This window comes from Linepithema humile, chromosome 6, assembly GCF_040581485.1.
Source record: "Linepithema humile isolate Giens D197 chromosome 6, Lhum_UNIL_v1.0, whole genome shotgun sequence".
Classification (NCBI taxonomy): domain Eukaryota; kingdom Metazoa; phylum Arthropoda; class Insecta; order Hymenoptera; family Formicidae; genus Linepithema; species Linepithema humile.
Window position 1 is genome coordinate 23,029,659 of NC_090133.1, and position 24,257 is coordinate 23,053,915.

At 32.6% G+C, this 24,257-nt stretch overlaps 4 protein-coding genes across 4 annotated transcripts; 3 read left to right on the forward strand and 1 right to left on the reverse strand.

Annotated features, from left to right (window-relative positions):
• The first annotated feature begins 202 nt into the window (after window positions 1–202).
• Window positions 203–8,623, forward strand: LOC105672928 (uncharacterized). The gene is made up of 6 exons (XM_067358369.1): window positions 203–1,006; window positions 1,222–1,444; window positions 6,446–6,690; window positions 6,809–6,998; window positions 7,094–7,249; window positions 7,425–8,623. Exons 1-6 carry the CDS (start codon window positions 815–817, stop codon window positions 8,213–8,215), a joined length of 1,797 nt encoding a protein of 598 aa, XP_067214470.1. The 5' UTR covers window positions 203–814; the 3' UTR covers window positions 8,216–8,623.
• On the reverse strand, window positions 3,776–6,129 carry LOC137000838 (uncharacterized). The gene is made up of 2 exons (XM_067358368.1): window positions 5,877–6,129; window positions 3,776–5,773 (listed from the first exon to the last, which is right to left on the reverse strand). Exons 1-2 carry the CDS (start codon window positions 6,127–6,129, stop codon window positions 4,914–4,916), a joined length of 1,113 nt encoding a protein of 370 aa, XP_067214469.1. The 3' UTR covers window positions 3,776–4,913.
• Window positions 8,624–9,101: 478 nt separating the features above from the next.
• LOC137000837 (odorant receptor 4-like) lies at window positions 9,102–13,090 on the forward strand. The gene is made up of 10 exons (XM_067358367.1): window positions 9,102–9,373; window positions 9,454–9,573; window positions 9,685–9,802; window positions 10,241–10,502; window positions 10,566–10,688; window positions 10,748–10,838; window positions 10,987–11,123; window positions 11,194–11,326; window positions 11,432–12,888; window positions 13,057–13,090. The coding sequence occupies exons 1-9, from the start codon at window positions 9,200–9,202 to the stop codon at window positions 11,480–11,482; spliced, it is 1,209 nt and encodes a 402-aa protein (XP_067214468.1). The 5' UTR covers window positions 9,102–9,199; the 3' UTR covers window positions 11,483–12,888; window positions 13,057–13,090.
• Window positions 12,865–23,202, forward strand: LOC105672930 (uncharacterized). Its single transcript, XM_067358117.1, has 27 exons — window positions 12,865–13,035; window positions 13,112–13,231; window positions 13,312–13,429; window positions 13,889–14,150; window positions 14,217–14,342; window positions 14,399–14,489; window positions 15,223–15,359; window positions 15,429–15,579; window positions 15,671–15,911; window positions 16,542–16,801; window positions 16,891–17,010; window positions 17,845–17,962; window positions 18,052–18,313; window positions 18,401–18,523; window positions 18,610–18,700; window positions 18,824–18,966; window positions 19,047–19,179; window positions 19,246–19,292; window positions 20,540–20,780; window positions 20,859–20,978; window positions 21,295–21,412; window positions 21,729–21,990; window positions 22,057–22,179; window positions 22,296–22,386; window positions 22,533–22,669; window positions 22,759–22,891; window positions 22,963–23,202. The coding sequence occupies exons 1-27, from the start codon at window positions 12,865–12,867 to the stop codon at window positions 23,011–23,013; spliced, it is 3,990 nt and encodes a 1,329-aa protein (XP_067214218.1). The 3' UTR covers window positions 23,014–23,202.
• Window positions 23,203–24,257: the final 1,055 nt, after the last annotated feature.

A 24,257-nucleotide genomic window follows, 5' to 3' on the forward strand; every position in this document is an offset into this window, starting at 1 on the left:
ACAGAACAAGTGCTAAAACCCGACCCAGTTCCATGAATCATCCTGTATATATATTTATCTATTGTTTACTTACTTTGAGATTCCTCACCCATTCGGATGGATATCCCAATCCATATATCATCCTAATTGACAACATCATCTTCGAGCAAAACAATGTGACACTCGCGATCGCCGCGCTGTGCATTTTAGTCTTTCTACAGTCCAATGCCTGATCTTATGCATGAAAAAGTTGTCAAAGTTGAATGTAGAGTAAAATACTCTTCAGGAATTTAAAAGATAGATTTATTTATCTTTCGAATTTTTAATTGCCACAATTCCAAAATTTTAATTATAATTTTGAATTAAGTCTTGAATTTAAAAAAAAAAAAACCCGGATGTATAATCTTTGTGAATTCAATTGTTTCTTTATAAATATTATTTTGGGTAGAGAATTTTTACATTAAAATTTTTTCAGAGTTTTAATTTTATTAAGATTAAACTTAAAAACAAGTATAATTAAATTATTGAAATATTATAATTGAAAAATTTTAATTAATAGTAAATTTAAGTATAATATATTAATAAAAACTTTAGAATACAATAAATTTTATATTCATAAAAATAAAATTTTTTTTTATTGCGTCCACATACGTGGTAAATAATTATATTTACAACAAAAACTAAAAAGATCTCATGATTTTTATCGATCGAACGAAGGAACATGAAACAAGTGAGAATCACCTAAGCAACGAATAAACAGCCGAATCACTGTTGCGAATATTATTCCAATATTCGTATTTTTTCAAGAGCATCTGTTTAAAACTTGTCGTTTAATATGTCTGATATATCCGATATATCAAAAAGTCTTCTTGCTCAGTATTATGGCTTTTCTAAGAAATTGAAGACTAATAAAATCTTAATTCACGAATACGTAAGCAGTGTAGAGAATAGCGTGAACGAATTCATTGGTGAGAAATCAATCGTACATGCAAACAGTGATGTTACGTCCGGAGAAACGTATATGCAGGTATGAATTTTTCTGTGTGGTGTTAATTGCAAAATGTAAAAAAAATTGTAATGTGAGTCATCTTAAAATTTACAGTTATATTATTGTTATGAATTATTTATTATAAAACTGAATACGCGATAGATATAAGAAAAGAAAACGTATGTTCCAATTTTTCCACGTATATACTCATTATATGAATATATATTTTAAATAATTTTATGTTAAATTTGTAGGAAAATGTTGAAAACGAAGATAGAAATTCCGAATTTGATGTTCCAGTAAGATCCTCTCGAACATTAGAATGGGAAGCATTCGAAGATGATGAAACATTATCGAAATTTGATATTATTTTAGAAGCAAACGTAATGGATAATTCATATAAAAAGGCGGGTGCTCCCTCCGATAACGAAACGCACAATCTTGCTTTATATAGCGATAAGATCTCTACTATTCTAGGTGAATAAAAAACATTATTTGAAATAAGTCATATTAGTTTTATATTATGCGGAGATTTATTTGTTTCTCCTGTCTTATCTGTCTTCCATATCAATTATATTTTACTTTATTTTTTTTAATTATATAAAATAATTTAATAATCGAACGAGCTTACCGTGAAGTTCGATTGTAATTATGCTGTCTCGTCCGGATGGATATAATTGTAGTAGCGTTCCGCTGCGCTATCCTCAACAGGTTTTGAAGACAAATTCAAAAAGGGCGCCACCTGCCTGCACTCAGGCTGCGCCCCGTTGTCTTGACGATCATCATTAGTTCAAAGTCAACAAATCTGGAGAAAATGGGATAGAACAAAAAGAAAAAAGGGGGGGAGGGATTCTCCATCCGGACGAGACAGCATAATTACAATCGAACTTCACGGTAAGCTCGTTCGATTATTAAATTATGCAAGGTCTCGTCCGGATGGATATAATTGTAGATATTCAAAGCACAGATTTGTTGTAGATTCCGTACGATGCAAAATAAAACATTGTTTATTTGGATTAAACTGACCATATATAAGTAAGAATAAATGCAAAGGTTGCGTACAAGTATAGATGTTTCACAAATAAAAAATGCATATGCCGTAAAATTTAAAAGACCTTAAGTACTACTCAAGACTGTGTCCTGAAACGAAGCGCCCTTAAGAAGCGGGCGATTATAAAAGCGAGCAAAGATGTCCGAGGAACTGCTCCAGCCAGCCGTACGCCTGATCTCGTCCACATTAACACCTCTACTAGCGGCGAGGGAAGTTGAAGCGTGACGAGTAGAGTGTGCGGAAAAGATACTAGTATCAATTCCGGCTGAGCCTAGCAACTCCTTAACCCAGCGAGCTAATGTCTGAGCTGTCACAGGCCTATGCGGGGTCCGAAGAGAAATGAAAAGAGCTGTACAGCTTTCACTGCGCAAGGCGGATGTGAATTGCAGATAAAACTTCAACAGAGAAAAAATACAGAGCTCTGGCCTACTTTGGAAGGGCCTAAATGAGAGCAAAGGCTGAGATCTGCCGATTCCCGAGGTCTTTAAACGCGAAGGGATTTTAATGATTAAGGAGTCTGCGAAATGAATATTAGAGATCTGGATGGCTGCAAGCGTCTGCATCCTCTGCGCGGTAGTGAGAGCAAGAAGTGTGATGAGCTTTCTAGATAAACATTCTAGAGAAAGGCTTTCGTGGGGATATAGAGAGGCCAGATAGTTAAGAACTGGAGCTGGATCCCAGACGTAGTCGTAGCGAGGGCGTTGAGGTTTCAAGGCCGCAACTCCTCGAAAGAATCTCTTAACGAGAGGGTGAGAGCCTACCTCATTCGTCGAAATCAGCGATATAGCTGAACGGTATGAGTTTAGGGTGGCGTAGGATCCTACCCCTAAAAGCTGGGATGATAAAAAATCCAAGAAGACCGGTACTGACGGAGTGAAACAGATGATGTCCTTTTCTTTGCAGAAATTCCACCAAAGCTTGATAGGCTTTGCATATTGGGCTATAGTAGCCTCGGAAAGAGAAGCAAGCATTGTAGCTATTGCCTGGGATGGGGTTCCTCTGTAGGCAAAGGCCTGCCGGATAGCTTCGCGGCAACCAGGGTAATCCTGTCCCAGGCTGGGTGAAATTGCCTGAAAGGAGATGACAACATATTAATGTTGGGTTTGAAGCAGATAGGACGACTGACCCTAATGCGATTAAATAAAGGGAACCATGGTTGGGCTGGCCACCACGGCACGACAACCACCCCCTCAGCTTCGTCGGAGATAATTTTGCGTAGAACCTTTAAAATCAAGATAAAAGGGGGAAATGCATAAAAATAAAAATCACCCCAGTGTAACGAAAAGGCGTCAACTGCCTCTGCGAGAGGATCTGGAAGCCAAGAGACAAATCTAGAGCATTTGTTATTGATAGATGATGCAAATAAGTCGATATCGAACTGCCCGAAACGACGATTGATTATAGTAAAAAATCGATTTTCTAAAGTCCATTCAGTCCCCTCGGAGATTACCCTAGACTCGGCATCTGCCTCGCAATTTTGGGCTGAAGGAATGTAAGCAGCATAGATAAAGATATTCCGGTCTGCACACCAAGTCCAAATTTCCCTAGCTAAACTGGATAAAAGTGGAAATCTTATGGAGCCCATGCGATTGATGTAAGACAAAGCTGTAGAGTTATCTACTCTGAGAAGAATGCTGGAGTTTGAAAGCTGCGCCGCAAAACACCGAAGAGCGTGGAAAACGGCTAGAAGTTCCAGATAATTAATATGGAACTGCTTCTCTTCTGGTGACCAAAATCCATGCGAACGTCCCCTGCTACATACAGCACCCCATCCTGTGAGGGAGGCGTCAGAGAAGATCTCAAGGGTGAAGAGACCTGATCTGATGGGATTCTCTTGAGATTTGTCCGCAAAAATGTTCTTCCACCAGTGGAGATCCTCCCTGATCAATGAAGGAAGAGACATTTGGGCCTCGAAGTCGCCTCCTGCGGACGTAAGGGCCAAAAATTTCACCCTTTCTAAAATTTTTGTGTGTAGCATGCCGTACTGAACGGCTGGGCAAACTGAAATCAAAGAGCCTATAAAACTGGCTAAATAGCGAATTTTACAACTGTCCCTGGTAAGAATATCCCAGGTCCTCTGAAATAATTTTTCCCTTCTGTCAGGGGGGATGGAGACTGTAAAAGATGTTGTATCAAAAAGAAATCCAAGGAAGCGACAAGATCTTGTTGGGCTGAAAACGCTCTTGCGTACGTTTATGAGAAAACCTAAAGATAACAGTAACTGCCTAGTTGCTCTGATATTCTTTCGGCATTGATTATACGATGGTGCTATGAGGAGAAAGTCGTCCAGATAGATCACCGAAGAGAAGCCCTTAACCCTGAGGAAATATGCGACTGGCCTTAAAATTTTAGTAAAGATGTAAGGAGCCGACGCCAGGCCAAAGGGTAGGACACGAAATTGGTAGAGTTGACCAAGAAAACGAAAGCGAAGGAATTTCCTATCGTTCTGGTGTACCGGAACGAGGAGGTACGCGTCCTCCAGATCAATGGAGGCAAGATAATCACCTGGAGAAATGAGGCGAATTACAGTCTTCCAGTCCTCCATCTTGAAATGCGGTGCATGAATAAACCGATTCAAGCCCTTCAGGTTGAGTATAAATCTGTAACCCCCAGAGGGTTTTTCAATTAGGAAAAAAGAGGACAAATATTGACCCTCGCAGTCCACAGTCGGCTCTATTGCTCCCTTAGTTAAAAGTCTGGCAATCTCCTGGGAACAGCGCTGCTCCTCGAAGTAGGTTAAGAGAACAGAAGGTTCTCTAGTCTGAGAGGGTGGTTGCTGGATGAAGGGTAGTCTATACCCCGAAATGGCTTGTAAAATCCTTGAATTCGAAGTAATTGTTTCCCATTGGGATCGAAAACGGGCCAATCTGCCGCCCACAATTACCTCAGCGTTGACTAGTGTCTCCTCGACCTCGAATGAGACCTGGGATAGTACGGACGGCGATTTGTGCTCGCCCCTGGCCTCCTGGATGCCGTCCTCGAGCGAGGCACAGGGGCTCGGGCATTTCCCGAACTAGACGGCGCTGCACGTACTGGCTGAGAGATCGGCTGCTGAAGCCGTCTGGATATCTGCAACGGGGCTCTGATGATTTCCTTAGATGATTTCTGCATTGCTGCAACCTTCTTTATTTGATCTCCGAAGGAGGTTCCGAAGAGGAGTTCATCCGAAGGGATAGCATTCGCCGTGTCCTTGGCTGCGAGGTTAAGTGCGGGCATGATTTGTGCCCGTCTAGATTTAGACAATTGATGGAAAAGGTCAGCCAGGATTTTGGCACCATCGTTAACTTTAGCCACTGCTGAACGGACCTCCGGGGTGAGAGATGATTGATTGGTCGGGCAGAGAAAATCTGAAATAGCCTCGCCAAGGGCGCAAAGGGCTCTGCCAAGCTGTTCTTGATTTTTGCGGGCAAAATCATCCCTCTTGATAACAGAATTCCCTTTGAGAGCCACACTGCATTCTTGATTTAATGCGGGGGCTTTGAGAAACGCCGCTGTTTCTGGGGGAGAGTATTTTTTAAAAAGTAGTTCACGTTGATCCGTGACTAGGCCAGAACGCGCGAGATCCTGCCACGTCTGGGTTACCATCTCGTTCCAGACAGAAACTTTCTCAATGTCTCGCTCTCCAAACAATTGTTTGGCCAGAGAGTCGGCGGTGACCTCGCCGGAGACAGAGATATCCGGGAGTGAGCTAGGCTGAAGCAAACCATGCTCAGGGCCTGCGGGGGGTAACTCCTCCTCACCTGCATCACTTACCACTGCAATAAACGTACGAAGTTGATGAGACTGTCTAGGAACGCAGGTTGTGTCGTCATGCCGCCTGTATTTCGCAAATACAGATCCAGCAGTATTCATACACACCTGATGGGTCCGCTGGCACCAGGGGTGCCTCGAGACTGATATCCGAATTAGATCTCGAAAGAATGCGTGACCCTTGAATCATCTGCGGGGACGCAGAGACAATAGGTTGTTGCGGGGAGGGGCGACGGGGTGCCCTAATCTCACTTTGTGAGAGGATGTCAATTAGGCGTGACATTTTTTCCTCCAAACCCGCAATCTTATCTGCAGACGGTGACCTCCTTCTCTTTCTGGATCTGTGAGACGTCTTTCCCATCTCTGAAAAAGCAAGAAATCACACTATTGAGAACTAAGAAAAAAGTACGAGTTGAGGAATCGCACAACAGGAAAACAATGATGATCGTCAAGACAACGGGGCGCAGCCTGAGTGCAGGCAGGTGGCGCCCTTTTTGAATTTGTCTTCAAAACCTGTTGAGGATAGCGCAGCGGAACGCTACTACAATTATATCCATCCGGACGAGACCTTGCATAATTTTATTAACAAACCTATATTTGTGAAGAGCAATTCATCAAATAATTATTTATCGTTAGATGTGCATTTTAATATCGTTTTAATTGTAATACGCGAAAAGGTCCAGAAAACAACGATGGGAATGATTTACATCCGTCAGTCAGCGAAGACGCATTGCCGGATAGTGCTTCGGACATTTCTTCGATAACAGAAACAAAAAAATCGAAGAGGTCTCCAAATTTGTTTGCCTCACTTTCAACGCCACCACCAAATAAGAATATATACAACGAGACCTTTATAGATTTAACGAACGCTAGTCTTACGTCACTGCCTATTGAAATGGTCGAAAAATATCCCATGATAAAAGTACGAATTATGCGAATAATTTTACGTATATTTAAAGAGTGCGACAATCTTTTTCAAACTTTAGCATAATTATTGCATTTTTTTTGCACATGAATTGAAGCATTTTATTTGTCTTCAGATGTTATATCTAGAGAATAACAATCTTCGCGAACTTCCCAAAGAACTTTTCGTTTTATTAACACATTTGCAATGGCTGGATATTCGAAATAATCAATTAACGAGCTTGCCTACAAGCATCCAGTCGCATTCTTCGCTAGAGACCATTTTGTTACAAGGAAATAAAATCGAGAAATTACCATTAGAACTTTGTAAGTGAGCATATAATAAGGATTTTATCAATTATATTATTAATCTTTGGCAAAATTTTTTTTATTTTTTATATAATTGAATTATTAATTTCTAGGTTTAGTGCCAAAACTTAAAATCCTCAATGTGGCGAATAATCCTATTATTGTACCTCCAAAGGATATTATAGCTCTCGGATGTTCAAGCATTTTGAATTATCTTCGCGCTGAATGGAATAAATTACATCCGGATAAATCCATAACATTAATGGAACGTAAGAATATTTTTTTATTGTATGTGATTCTGTTACGATACAATTGTTTAGATTATCGATCCCGATTAAATTGATTAACGATTAATTAATTAACAAAATTATTAGCCCGTGAAATAAATTTCCAGCAATAAGTTGGTAATTGTTAATATACAAATTAGAATTTAATTTGTTATAGAAAAAATTGAACCAAAACCATCAACGATTTTATGTTATCAATCTCTTTGTGAAAAACGACGAAAACTGATAAAAAGTTGCAAAGTACAAGTACCAAAAGATACGAATGATATCAGCCATTCGTTCAAAGACGCTTCGGTCGGAAAAAAGAATAAAGGTCACGAATCCAGCTCCAAGTATAGCGATATGCAGATTAATACGTTTTTAGAGAATTCGGTAAATAGTATCAACGATACATGTGACAATGATGAGACAAGTTCTCTCTGCGCATTGTGTGCTCGTAATGTCGCTGCCGTTCAATGGAAGAACGAAAGTAACAGGGAAAAAAATGGGATTAATAATGCGGAGGATGATAATTGGAAAAAGAGACATAACGCGCAACACGTATTTTTGAAAATGATAACTTCGTGTTATGGTGTTAAAAAAAATTGTAGCAAGAAAGAAATCATTGAAGTGGATGCAAAAATATTGCACTTAACAGGGCCGTCGCCTAGATCGTATTACGTTAGGCGAAATATTACGGGATTGATAACATATGAACATTATCGCAAAAAGGAATGTAGAATCAAAGCAATTAGTAACGAGACAAAACATATCGTACTTTCAAAGCCGGAAAACTTTACGGTGTTTAGCGAAAAGAAAAAGAAATGCAGAAACACGAAACATGCAGATCTAATTTTTGATATTGTTACGAAGGATATGCGAAGAATGCAATTGCGCCCGATGCAATTAAAGGACTTACGTTGCATGTTGTCATGTTTGGAAAATTATTTTGACATAAAAATTGATTAGTTACTTATCTCTCGATCGTATTCACTATATATATATATATGCTAGTTGCATCTCCATCAATAATAATTAAAATAATGAGTGATAGTAGCAAAAGTTACTTACAAGGGAGGGAACTGTCACAAGTGCCCCCCCCCTCTGATTTGATTTTTTTTTAAATATGTTATAAAACATACAATTTTAGGAAACACGTATTTTTTTATAGCGGTCCTAACTGAAATTTAAGGGGTGAAACACCCCTTTGAAAAAAAGGGTATATACAACTTTTATTTGAAGCATTTTTCTCTTACGATATCTCTTACGGTTTTGGCGATATTCACATACAAAGAAAAAACTCGTTCTTTTTTAAAGGGTGTTTCACCCCTTAAATTTGAGTTAGGGCCGCTAGAATAGGCCGATAGAAAAATACGTGTCTCCTAAAATTGTATGTTTTACAATATATTTCAAGAAAAATTAAATCGGGGGGGGGGGAGGGGACACTTGTGACGGTTCCCTTGTTAGTCCTGGTAGCAGGACATACATTAGGCGTTATTACATTTTCAATTGAACACTTTCAAATAGTAGCGTATGGATATTCGAATAAAGTTGTTTAGGGACAACTTCAATCCCTCGTGCTACTTGTCATGAAACTGATAAGCTTGTAATTTTCCGAACCCTTAAACGAGAAACTTTTATTTCCAATACTGAGTAAAGAAAAAAAAAACAACATTCTACTGTCAGTATATTCTAAAAGGGGAAACTTGCAAAACGAGTCACATGGGTTTAGCTTCCTTCTACGTTATATTTAGTGTCACAGGAGAAAATTCTTCTTCTACACATTATAGCTGTCTGTCATCTATTCACATACAAAGACATGCTGCAATTGCTATGAAAAAATATTACAGGTCTATAACATTTGCATTATATATAACACTTCTTAAATTATTCTTTGTATTAAAAATGGAGATTCACGCACAATGAAGTTTTTAGAGATTAGTTGACCGTGCGATGTCAAAGACAAAAGATCGTTCGGAAAATATGAGTTTTACATGCAGTTATGATTACAAAATGGTTAAGAACATAACATCCTTAGCTGGCCAATGGCCCTATCAGAAACAGAGAACGAAGCTATTATGTTTAAGTCTGGTGACTTTAAGTACATGTTCTATAATGGCACCGCAAGTAATTTTTGATCATTTTTGGCAAAAGGTGAATATGAATAGTGAGAGTAATAGTTAATCTGCAAACAGTAATATTTTCAGATAGCCCGGTTTGTTATATGTAGTGGAGATTTGAATTGTATTCTTCAAACCTTGGCAGCGTATTTATTGACAATAGTAACATTGATAAAATTGTACACCTGTTACTTTAATCGATATAAAGTACGTTAGTTATTTTATGGCCGATGTTATGATCAATGAATTGTATGTTTTTGTCGATAGCACCATAGATTGTGCTAAAAAAAACTTATTATTAATTAACAGTTTTCCTAGATGAAAATTCTCGTTGACCAGTTATTCATCGAATGGGACAAATTAAAAACTCCAGAAGAATATGAAATTATGAAAACATACGCTGAGACTGGCAAGCGATACACTTTGCGATATTCATGTAAAAATAAACTGCAATTTTTATTTTTGTATATACTGAGAAAAAATTATTAATGTAATTAAATACATTTAGTTGATGATCATTTTTTCAGTTTAAATATTTAACTCAAATATACGTTAATAACATTAACACATTTGTGTAATTTAAAACAATAACATCGTTTCGTAGATATTTTTAATTTGATGAGTAAATTTTACATATTTAATCAAGGAAAAGTCGATCTGAATAGAGACAATATCGTAGTAAACAAATGAAGCAAAAAGTAAATTAAATTTATTCAACATTATTTTGTACTTATAATAATATATTATTATATTTGAAAAATATCTTTTTAAAATTATACTTTTTTCTCAGTGTACGTTACTAATTTCTTTGACATTTTAATTATAATTTAGCAGTCACATTGAGCGCTCAAATTTTATTATTTATTTGTTACAGTGTGTATCTTTATAAGCGCATATATTTTTTGTTCCCTGTCTCTCATACCATATATAATGGATATTATATTACCTCTCAATAATTCTCGCCCTATACTTACGGTAACTCCGTCATATTATTTTATTGACGAGAGAGAATATTTCTTCTATATTTACTCACATGCTATCGTAGCCTGGGAAATTACTGTGTCTGGCATAGTCGCCCATGATTGCTTTCTTTTAACTTATATTGAACATATCTGCAGTATTTTCACTATAATCGGGTAAGAGCAATTTATATATTAATATAAGTATAATAGAAAAATTAATGTCATGTAAACGTATAGATTTCGATTTGAACAATTAATGTACAAACACACTGACACTGGAAAAATTTTACCTTCTTATTCAAGTGATATCTATCGTAAACAAATTGCATTCACAGTGGATATGCATCAAAAAGTATTAAAGTGAGTATCTACTTTGTACAGAAGAAAATTTGTTATTACAATATCTTTCGTCTGCGTAGATTCGCTCACCTTCTTGAAGATGTATTTTCATTATCACTGGCTATGCAAATAGCGCTAAATACAATATCAATCAGTATCACCTTGTTACAAGTATGTATGTTTATTCATTTTACGATTTAAAATTAAATCCATCCTGGTATCTATTTTTCTTATATATTTTGAATTAAATAATAATACGTTTTATTAAACTTATGAAAATTGTGTGTGAAAAAACTAAAATGTTATTTCTTTTGCGGAGATCACGCAAGACACTTCTGATACATTAATAGTGATAAGATACATAGTGTATATTGCTGTTCTATTGCTCCACCTATTCTGCCTCAGTTTTGAGGGACAAAAGCTGATAGATCACAGTCTTCGAACACGTGACAAGATGTAAGGGAGTAACAGATTTTGTAGTAATTTTACTGAAATTTAATTAACATATTATTCATGTACGTTGCAGCTATAACAGTCTTTGGTACAAAACATCCCCAAAATCACAAAAAATGCTCTTGTTTGTGATGCAGAAAACTTTTCAACCTATTTCACTGAGCGCTTGCAAAATTTACATCTTTTCAATGGAAAACTTCACCACGGTAAATATTGCAACAAACATACCGTAATATAATATAATCGTAAAATAATGTCATTACGTAATGTTGAAAGATATTTTTTTAATAATATTGGTTTTTATTTTAAAGATTATGCAAACTTCGATGTCATATTTTACGGTCCTCGCATCTATGGAATAATTAAGTAATAATCGGTATTTAATATTCTTTCTACATTTTGTCAAATAATTTAATTTTTGTGTGATAATTGTCCCTTCTTGGCAAAAGCTGAAGAATAAAGATATATAAGTGTGACAATTGAAAAGCCATTCATGTATAATATAATAATAATTCATGTATAATATAACATTGTTATAATGTTACAGAGATCATAATTTAATATCTCATTTACATGCACTAGTTCTTAATAGATTTATATTTTCACAACATTTTTAATTTGAAGCATTTATTTACTGATAGCAGCACATATAGGCTGAGTTCCACTTGGTGATCGCAACGCTCGCGAACATTATCTATCTTTCTTTAACTTTCGATGAAAAACAAAGATAAAATGATTCCACAAGCGTTGCGATCGCCAAGTGGAACGTACCTATAGTAGGCTTATTATTACACTTCCGATCAAGCATAGCTTTTTCAGATTCATAGATATATTACATATAGATAGAGCTTTGTACCATTTTTGCTATAATGCAACACCTGCCAAGATAATGACGGTTTTTCCTCCTTCGCGTATGCGCATTCTTATATTTATCTCGGCGGATACAGCACTTTTACATAAAATTAGGTTATATCCTTTGCTGTCATGGATAAATACTTCTGTTTTCTGAAGATAAATGCGTGATTGCACATGCACGAGGGAGGAAAAGATAATTTTATCTTGGCAGGCGTAAGATTCACAAAGCTTTATCTATATGTAATATATCTATGTTCAGATCACATGTGTCTGTCAGTAGTGTCTGAATAATCGAATAAAGTTAATTATTTAGGAATAGTCTTCAGTCTTTCGTGCTACTTGTCATAAAACTGATAAATCAATAACTTTCAAATGAGAAACTGTTACGTTTGTTCGCGTCGCATGCCCCATCATACTCCAATACGCTCTAATTACGTTACGTATACTATATTACGTTCTGTATACTATAGATTGGAACATATTGGAGCATGTAGGGGCATACGACGCGAATAAACTTTCCAAGAACACTGAATAAAACAAAACATTTTTTTGGTCGATACATTCTATGGGGGGAGAATGTATTCTATAACTTGTTCTGTAGGGAACATGTCAAACGACAGTTACATGGCTCTGTTTCTTCTTTTTCCTTCTACTTTATATTTAGTATGACAGGAAAAAATTCAACTTCTGTGCATAATTGCTATCTGTCATCTATTTATACGCAAAGACATGCTGCATGCAATTGCTATGAAAAAATATTACAGGCTTATAACATTTAAATTGCACATGATAGTTTTAAAGTCTTAAATTATTCTTTGCATTAAAAACGAAGATTTACGCACAATGTAGAGATTATTTGATTAATTTTTAGGGATTAGTTGACTGTGCGATGTCAAAGACAAAAGATTCTTCGGTAAATATGAACGTTACGTCCCGTTATTATAAAACTGTTAAGAATGTGTCATCTTTGTGTGGCCAATGGCCCTATCAGAAACAGAGAACGAGGCTATTATGTTTAAGTTGGGTGACTTTAAGTATATTTTCAGTGATTATTCCACAAGTAATTCTTGATAATTTTTAGTAAAATTTAAACACGAACAGTAGAAGCATTAATCTGCAAGCAGTAATATTTCCAGATGACCAAGTTTGTTACATGTGATGGAAACATACAATGTATTTTTACTACTTCGGCAGCTTCTGCATTAATAATCCTAACATTGGTAAAACTATATACGTGTTTCTTTAATCGATATAAAGTACGTTTATTGATTTGATATTTTGTCGATAGCATCGTAGATTGTAAAAAAAATTTATTATTAATTAACAGTATTCTTAGATGAAAACTCTCATTGATAAATTACTCGAAGAATGGAATAGAATAAATAATCCAGAAGAGTGCAAAATTTTGAAGAAGTATGCTGAAAATACTAGGCTATTATCTTTCGGATATGCATGTAAGGATAAGCTTTGCAATTTTCATTTTTACATACATTGAAAAAAAAATTAACAACGTCTAAATATATTTATAGTTGATAATTATTTCTTTAATTTATATATTTAAATCAGCATATACTCATACATTAGTAATATTAATGAATTTATGTAAATTGAAACATATTTTGGTTTACACGTTTAATTTAGCGAATCATTTTTATGATTTTAACAAACGTAGAGTTAATGTTAAACAGTGTTAGAGACAATAGAGACAATGTTGTAGTATATAATTCATGTGATTAATAAATTAGATCGATTCTCTCTCAAACATTATTTTCCATTTGCAAAACATATGATTACATTTTAAAAAATATTAACTTTTTTAAAACTACACTTTTTTTAGCGTACGTCTCTGTTTGTTTTGTTACTTAAAATTACAATTTAACAGTCATATCAAGCGATTATTTTATCTGTTACAGTCTACTACTTTTCGACCACAGTTATGTTTATGAGTGTGTCTTTTATACCACCACTATTGGATATCGTATTACCTCTCAACAATTCCCGTCCTTTACTCCCGCCACATCCTGCATATTATTTCGTTGACGAGGAAACATATTTCTATTATATTTATTGGCATGCAGTACTGGGTTGGGAAATTGCTGTAATTGGGATAGTCTCTCATGATTGCCTGCTTCTAATGTATATTGAACATATCTGTTGTATTTTCACTATAGTCGGGTAAGTGCAATTTATAACGCAATAATGTAAATGTAACAGTAAAATTAATGTTGTGCAAATGTATAGATTCCGATTTGAACAATTAATAACGCATAAAGACACTAACCCTGAAAAAAATTTACACCCCTATCCAAATGTTAAGTATCGTCAACAAGTTGCGTTCTCAGTGAACACTCATCAAGAAGCTTTAAAGTGAGTATCTACTTAGTATAGAAGAAAAAATGTTATTACTATATCATTTGCCATAGATTCGCTGAGCTTATTGAAGATACGTTTTCATTATCGCTGGGTATACAAGTAGCGCTAAGTACAGTAACGATCAGTATTACCTTGTTACAAGTATGTATGTTTATCTATTTTTACTATCTAACATTACATCCAATACATATCTATTTTTCGTATATATTTTATATACGAAATATAAATATAGATATACAAAATATTTATACAGGATGTCTCACAACTACCGTCCAATACCTTAACAGTATATTCTGGAGATAAAATAGAATAAATAATTTTAATAAAAAAATATCAAGGCTACATAATTTTGAAGTTATAAATGATTAAAGATTGCCAATGATATCCCGTAGAACTGGCGCGCTCAGGCCCGTAATTACACGCATACCAATCTATCAACTGTTATTGATTTTTACAAGTCAGGTGATATTGATTTTTACTGCACAGCTGATTTTATTTTGTCGTTTCTTGTATGCGAGAGTACTACATATACTATCGCTATCAGTTAATACTGAAAAATTAATGATTATAACAGGAAATTATAATTCTCTCTTTTAAGTGAAATGTTCAATTTTTTTAAATAATAATTCTATCAGTTCGTAGAACTGATTCGATAGAATATCATTGGCAATCTTTAATCGTTTATAACTTCAAAACTATTGTAACCTCGATATTTTTGTATTAAGATTTTTTACTCTATTTTATCTCCAGAATATACTATTAAAGTATTGGGCGGCAGTTGTGAGACACCCTGTATATTATATTTTATATATTAAATAATAATACATGTATTAAACTTATAAGTAAAAAATTAAATTTTATTCCTTTTGCGGAGATCGCGCAAGACACTGCTGATTTGTTAATAGTGACAAGATATGTAGTATACGTTGCTGCTCAACTGATTCACTTATTCTGTCTTAGTTTCGAGGGACAGAGGCTAATAGATCATAGTCTTCAAATGCGTAATAAAATGTAAGGAGTTATAAATTTTGTAGTAATTACTTCATTTGTTTTAATTAGCATATGATTGAAATATTGCAGTTATAATAGTTTTTGGTACCAAACATCTCCGAAGTTGCAAAAGATCCTCTTGTTTATAATGCGGAAAAGTTTACAGCCCATTTCTTTGAGCGCCGGCAAAATTTTCATTTTCTCAATGGAAAGTTTCACTTCGGTAAAGATTGCAACGAACGTATATCGTAATGTAACGTCATAAAATAATATTATAATGTCAAAAGATAACAACTTTTTTAATAATGCTTATTCTTGAATTTTAAAGATAGTGCAAACTTCAATGTCGTACTTTACGGTCCTCGCAACAGTGGAATAATTATTTAATGATGAGTAATAGTCAGTATCCAGTATTATTCCCATATTTCATCAAATTATTTAAATTTTTGTGCAACAATGAAATAATATTTTTATGTGTAAGTAATACTGCAATTGTTACAATAATTATAATTTTAAAATTTATCATTATGCATATATTGGTTCTTGACGTTAAGCGAAAAATGTTTACTGCAAAATCATAAGAATATTAATAATTTTAAAACATGCTGTTTTGAAATTAAGACCAGAAATTTCAAGAATATGTTAAACTTTAAGAAAGAAAATTTTTTGTTATCTATATTCCAAGAGATTTGTTATCTTGAATATTCTGAGAGCGATACGTTTTGCACCAAGCAAAATTACATAAAATACTTATATCTTCACTGTGTTATACTTACATAGTGTAGAAGTGTAGAGAAAATAAAAATACTTTCCCTGTGTATAAAAGCATTGTCATTCATTGTAATGCGTGCGGTGTATGCTATGCGCTACAATGTCTATAATCTATGCAATACGCTATGATCTATTCGCTATGATACGATAGAACATAGCAGACTAGCATAGCATGTAGCTAGTATAGCATTTGCTAGTATAGCATTTGCATTATGTATAATTCTGATTGATACGTATTTTTTACACGGAAAAAAGCTAGCATACTAATTTCCCTTACATTATACATCAAGGAAATAAATGCTACTTCTGTCTATAGGGTTTTTTCATTGTCATACGTAGATATACTATATATTATATATGTCGTACGTATCTCTGTTGTACGTAGATACTATAATTGCTATGCGAAAATATCGCAGGTGTAGCATGCTGTATAATGCATGATATGTTGCATGAGGTTTTGCATTTTCCTTGTACCAAGGATAGGTTATTTAGGCAAAATAAAATTGATCAACTGTGAGAAGTCAATGATGAAAAGCTGTTTGCGAAGCATGGATTCTACTTGGAGTCATTATTACAATGTTCTTAAGAGAGTATCATCATTGGCTGGCCAGTGGCCTTATCAAAGACCAAGAAATAGATTATTCGCTATGAGCTTGATAACTTTGAGCATATTTTCTATAAATGTTCCACAAGTAATTGAAAACTTTTATGATAACATTTATGATAACTGACATGTATGTGTGCAACATAATATTTAATTTGCAAGCAATACTGTTTTCAGATAGCCAAATTTGCTACGTGTGACAAAAACTTGCAATGTATTTTTGAAACTATGACATCAATTCTGTTAGCAACGATGAGTCTGGTGAAGCTGTACACGTGTTACTTTAATCGCTCCAAAGTACTGTGTATTCATATTGTTCTTTTGGGATAGTACGCTTCATTGTGTGTGTAATCACCCGTGGCAATATGAAGAACGTGCGATTGATATTTAAGGATGTATTATATTTGTGCATTGGTTCTTGTAAAAAATTATGTATTGGAACACTTATTGGCAAATTGAACACAAAGAAGAAATATTGTCAGCCAAGTTCAATAAAATTTGTAATAAATTTTTTTGTATACTAATGAAATTCTAACAAGTATTTGTGTAAAAATTAATTTAGATTCATTGATCAATTTCAAAATTATTTGTCCAAAATTGCAGTAAAATATGATTGTATTTTACACCTCATTGTGACATCCGCGATTTGGCAATTGTTCGTTATTTTGTTTCTTGTAATTAATTTCAAAGAATTTTTTACATCCAAACGTTTCTTCTTCCTTTTTCAACAATTAGAAAAAATATTAATTACAAATATTTTTTATAATAAAAAGATTAAAACAGATTAATTTGCAATATTATAACTCCCTGCATAATTTAAATCTGTTTAATGTTTTAGTAGGAAATAATAAATATATTGTATTTAAATTCAACAATTTTTATGTAATAGTGTATATATAGCCAGTATATCCTTAAAAGTGTAACCACAAAGCAAAAGAATGTTATAAATACGAACCAAAGTAAAATGCATGTATCTAATCCATTTATTCACGAACTGCATTGACTTGAAATTTCAATCTTTGTGGACATTAATTGTTTCGTAATAATTATATTATTTTTAACAAGCTTAGAATATTTTATACTTTGATATTCCATTGTAGTGCATTGATTACTAATCAATCATATTTTTAGATGAAAACCCTCGCTGATCATTTGTTTGCCGATTGGAACGCATTGGAAACTTCAAAAGAGCATCAAATTATGAAAAATTATGCCACGAAAGGTAGGAGATATTCCTTAGGATACTCATGTAAGTATAAATTATATGGTTTACATTTTAATATTTTACTTTATAAAAATACAATTTAATGATTGTTAAATGATTACTTTACGTTGCAGTGTACTGCTTTATAGCACTATGCGTATTTCTATCGCTGTCTCTTACACCGCAATTATTAGATATTTTATTACCTCTTAACGAATCCCGACCTATTGTATTGACATATCCAGGATATTATTTTGTCGACGAAAGGGAATACTTCTTCTACATGTTTTCGCACGCTGTCGTAGCGTGGGAGATTGCTATTGCCGCAATAGTCGCGCACGATTGTATATTTGTGACTTACGTTGAACATGTTTGCAGCATGTTTGCTGTAGTCGGGTTAGACTAATTTATTGAATAAAGTATACATTAAAAACTTTATTAAATGCAAGTGAAAACAAAATGTACGTTGTAAATTACTTACAGATTTCGGTATGAGCATTTATTTTATAATAATATTAATGACATAAAAATTATAAATATTAATCCCGATGATGCATATCGTAAAAGAGTTGCATTTATCGTGCATGCACACCGAGAAGCTTTAAAGTGAGTACACGATATTTGTCACCATTTACGAATAAAGAGATACACCGAAATGACGAGATTCAATTTACATTAGTATCTTATTGTAGGCTCGCACAACTTCTCGAAAATGCTTTTACCATACCTTTTGCTATACAAATATTGATAGCAGTATTAGGAATGAGCATTACGTTACTACAGGTATATGAATATATGTGTTGTAAAACAGTGTTTAATCTGCAAAGAGCTGAACTATATTTTTTATATATTATATAATATATTACATAATTTTTTTATATTTGAAATATATTTTCTGTATTGAAGATCGCGCAGCAAAATGATACCAGTGATATTCTGGAAACAATGAGATACGCTTTATATGTTATTGGTGAACTGATCCATTTATTTTTTCTCAGTTCTGAAGGGCAAAAGCTGATAGATCACAGTCTTCAGATGCGCGATAAAATGTAGAATAATTGCTATTGATTTGTATATAAATAAAAAGAACTTTTGTGCGTTATATTTTATATTTTGCATATTTTTGCAGATATTGCAGCTCTTGGTACGAAGTGTCCATGAAATCGCAAAAACTGCTTATCCTAGTGATGATGAAGAGTATTCAACCAAGCTTCTTAAGCGCTGGCAAAGTTTACATTTTCTGTCTGGAGAGTTTCACCACGGTAAAATAAAAAAAAATTATTAAACACTGTTTGTTAGCTTCATTAATAATGGCGCTTTTGTTAAAGGTTCTACAAACTTCGATGTCGTACTGTACAGTACTTGCGTCTTTTCAGTAGCTCATATTTCTGCTTCCTACAATTATCACATGGTGTTAATATCCCATCGAAAGCAACATACGCATCTTTGACTTTTCTGTTACAATAATATATTTTTGTTAATCAGATATGTAATTTATAATTTATCTATTTAGTTTGGAAAATCATTAAATATCATTAAATAACAACCATTATGTGACCGATGATTCACCAAAATTGGCATTTACTTACAAAAAAGCTACATATTACGTACCATTGGTAATGATGTTAAAATGTTTGATAGACGTGACTGATTTATATATTTATAAAGCATTAATTGCCGGTTATGAAGATGATCTCTATTATAATAATTGTATTATGAATATGTTACGTGCCCTTAAGAAGTTAATAATATTTATTAACTTCTTAATTATTAACTTCTTAAGTGTTAAAAAATAAAAACACTTTGTTATTAAAAATTATTTTTATGAAGAATTAATTTAATTTATATAAAAATTGTATATTGGAGATTTTTCCGAACACTGAAAAATCCATTATTCTATTACACTCTGGAATAAAAATTTCGAAATTGTAAAATTTTTAAATTTTAAATTTTTAAATTTTAAATTCAAAATTGTAATAATTAAAAATTCTAAAAGTAGATTTCATGTAAAAATTCTTTTTCAGGGAGTTTTAAGAATCTTTAATTTAAAAACTAAGATGCAAAGTTAAGAATATAAAGTAAAAGAATTCAAGATTAAAAATTGAAAAATAATTGTTAACAACTAATTTAAATATTATGTGAAAATAAAAATAAAAATTTCAGAATATAAAAAATTTGCATAAATTGATAAGTTGAAAATACTTGTTTGAGAAATGACGTGTAGGTGTGTTTGTCATTAAATCACACTAGTGGTTAATTTTTAAATGAGGCGTACACTATATGCGTCATGTAAGTTTAAGAATTAAACGTAGTTATAATTTTTGAAATCTTTAAGTGGAAAAGTTTTGCTTTCAAAAAAACTGACCAAGAAATACAGCATAATGTTGATCGATACGTTCCGTGTGGGAAACTCGCAAAATGACTCACCTATCAATGAGACTTTGCTTGTGTGTGCTTCTACACGTTATATTTACAGTGTCAAAGGAATAAATTCCGTTTCTGTCCATAATAACTATCTGTCATTCATATCCGTGCAGAAACGTATCATACAACTACTGTATAAAAATATTGTAGTTTGATTGCACTTGTATTATGCATAAGATGTCTAAATTGTTAAAACGTTTCTTGCGCTCCCACCGAGGGATGTGGACTTAGGCAATATGAAATTTTTAAATTAGTCAACTGTGCAAAGTCAAGGATGAAAGACTATTTCTGCGCAATGAATTCCAACTGGAATCGATATTATGGAGTTGTAAAAAAAGTTTCATCATTGGCTGGTCAATGGCCTTATCAGACACTCAAGACGAGAATATTGTGTTTAAGTCTGCTTACTTTCAGCACGTTTTCTATGATTGTTCCGCAGGTTATTTATAATTTTTAATAAAGTACTGAAGTATTGCAGTACAGACAATTTCCAATTTTTAAGCAGTAATTTTTCTAGATAGCCAAATTTAATACATGTAACGGCAATTTACAATGTATTTTCGAAACTATGACATCATATGCGTTGACAATCATAACGTTGATAAAGCTGTACACGTGTTTTCTTAATCGATGTAAAGTACGTTACTCATGTAAAAGTATTTATATTATGCCGAAATTTAGAATATCTTAAACCTTAAAATGACGGTAATGCAACAGATGATAATAGACAGATATCACATATTTCTTTAAAAATTATGTTTTAGTAATAGTTTGTAATAAATTAATAAATTTATGTTTAAAAAATATTTTTTAAACCCACGCACACACACAGCAAAATGTTTGAAATCATTATATTGGTTTCTTATTTTATTCTATTATATATTTTGCTTTCTTTCTCGTTCATTGTTGCGCTCTCACTGGTCTTCTAATTATTATATCGATAATATTCTTAGATGAGAATTCTTATTGATCAATTATTTGTCAATTGGAATGAATTAGAAACTCCGGAAGAGTATGAAATTATGAAGAAATATGCCGAAACTGCCAGGCGATACTCTTTCAGATATTCATGTGAGAATAAACTGTGTAATTTTCATTTTCATGTACACTAAAAAATATCGAAAATTAATATCACAAAAATGTTAAGTTAAAAATTTTATTAATTTTTTAGTTTAATTGATCTAATTGTGTGATTATTTCTTTAATAATAATGCGATAAACAAGTTATATTAATTCCATATTCAACATTTTGTATTTGTAAAAACATATAGTAATGTTAAAATATTTTTTAAAACCATACTTTTTTCTTAGTGTATGTCTCTGTTAGCTTTGTTTCTTAAAATTACAATTTAGCAATCATATTGAGCAATTATTTTATCCGTTACAGTGTATTGCTTTTCATCCACATATTTCTTTATGTGTGTGTCTCTTATGCCACAATTGTTGGATGTCATATTACCTCTCAACGAATCCCGTCCTATATTATCGACATATCCAGGATATTACTTCGTTGATGAAAAGAAATACTTCTTTTATATTTTTTTGCATGCTGTCATAGCCTGGGAGATTGCTATGACCGGAATAGTCACCCATGATTGTATGCTCTTAACTTATATTGAACATATTTGTAGCATTTTCACTATAATTGGGTAAGAACAATTTATGATGCAGTTTCACTGATAAAGTGTCATTTCACGTAAATAATAACACTTTAGATTGCGGCTTGAACAATTAATGTACACATATAAACACACTGATGTTGTAAAGATTTTTCCTCAACCAAATAACACGCATAAACTGATAGTGTTTTCGGTGCATACGCATCAAAAGGCTTTAAAGTAAGTATATCTGTAATAAATTAGAGCAAAAGAAAGTTTGAAAATAGTTTTTAATTTATATTATTATAAAATTATCACATTTTTTATTCATATTGTACTCTTCACTTGTCATATAGATTTACTCAACTTCTTGAAGATACGTTTTCGTTATCGCTGGCTATACAAATAATGATAAATACAGTTATGATTAGCATCACCTTATTACAAGTATGTGAATTTATTTTATTCTAAGATTTTCCATGTATATATCACATATATATTTTATTTATTTTGAAATAAATAATCATATATTTATTAAAATTATGAGAAATGTGTTTGTAAGGAATTAAAATGTTATATTTCTTGTATTGCAGATTACGCAACAGCACGCCGATATTATTGAAATGATGAGATATATACTATATGTCGGTGGACAATTAATCCATTTATTTTGTCTCAGTTTCGAAGGACAGAAGCTGATAGATCACAGTCTTCGAATACATGATAAGATGTAAGAAATAACAGATCTTATAATTCTTATTTTAAATTTTTATTAACTTATTTCAAAATTTAATTTAACATATCGTTAAAACATTGCAGTTATAATAGTATTTGGTACGAAGTACCTGTGAAATCGCAAAAGATGCTTTTATTCATAATGCAAAAGAGTCTTCGACCTGTTTTTTTGAGTGCTGGCAAGATTTATATTTTTTCAATGGAAAACTTTGCCATGGTAAAAATTATAACGAACATTGTGAAAATGTAAGATAACAGTTTCTTTAATAATGTGTTCTTATTTTAAAGATCGTGCAAACTTCATTGTCGTACTTTACGGTACTCTCGTCTTTAGAATAATTAAAACCAATCATCAATATCTAGACGTTTTTTTTGTATTTAATTATGAGCTTGCAGCTTATTACATAGTTCGTCTGGATAAATCAAATGCGCAGAAAACAAATGATAAATAACAGAAAACTGATGTAAAAAAATTATAACAATATTACTACAAAAATATTAATACAAGTATTTTGTATGTGTCAGATATATTGTAATGTATATTTAATTTGCAATCTCTACTTTTTTAACACTTAAATACGTTAAAAGAAATTTAAAGAAGTTTTTCATAAATTTTTGTGAAATTTTACTCCATTTTTACTCAATGCAACATATTGAGATCGGAAAATTTCAATAACTAATTTAAAACATTTATTTTTTCCTTTTTATTGAATTAGCTACATATGTTCGAGCTATTGTTTCATTTTGTGGAAGTTGTTTTGTCAAATGTGAACGTTTTAAAGAAAGAACAAAATCAAAATGTAAAAATGGTAACTAAAAAAATCACAAAAAGCATTAGTGCAAATTACTTAGTATCAATTGATCTTAAAATCTATATATGTTGATTCTTGTCAGATACAAAAATACGTTTTATCATAAATAATATCAATTTTTTTAAAATATCGATTTTGAAGCACGACAAAATGCAAAAACAAAATAAAAGAAAACAAGTGTAAGAATTCATTAGTGTATCACGATAACTATATTCAATATGTATATGTATGTATCGAATAATTAACTTATTTATTTATTTTGTATTAATTACATAAGAATAAAAATAGAGAAGACATATAACATTTTTTTCCAATTAGATATATAGTATTATACATACATTTTTCAAATAAAATATTTTATCGTATCTAATTTACATCTATTAGACACCTTGTATAAGTCTATTTCGTCTCGTATGTATATACATCATACAGCCAAACAATAGAATTTCAATTGCGAAGAAAAAGGTTAAACGATCTTATAAATTATCCGATAAAACATAAACAGACCACACGTGTAGTAGATTACTAACTAAAAGAAATACGTATTTATTAAAATCTGCCAGCTCACGATAGATCGCCTCTGACAATATTTCTTATAATTTGCCAAATACGAATAAATCACCTTTGGCTTTCTTTTTTATTGTCAGCTGACGTTAGATCGCCTCGGACTTCATTTATAAAAAATTGCCAGCCCACGGATAAATCGCCTCTGGCATTATTTATTCTAAATTGTCAGCTCACGTTAAATCGCCTCTGACTTCATTTATAAAA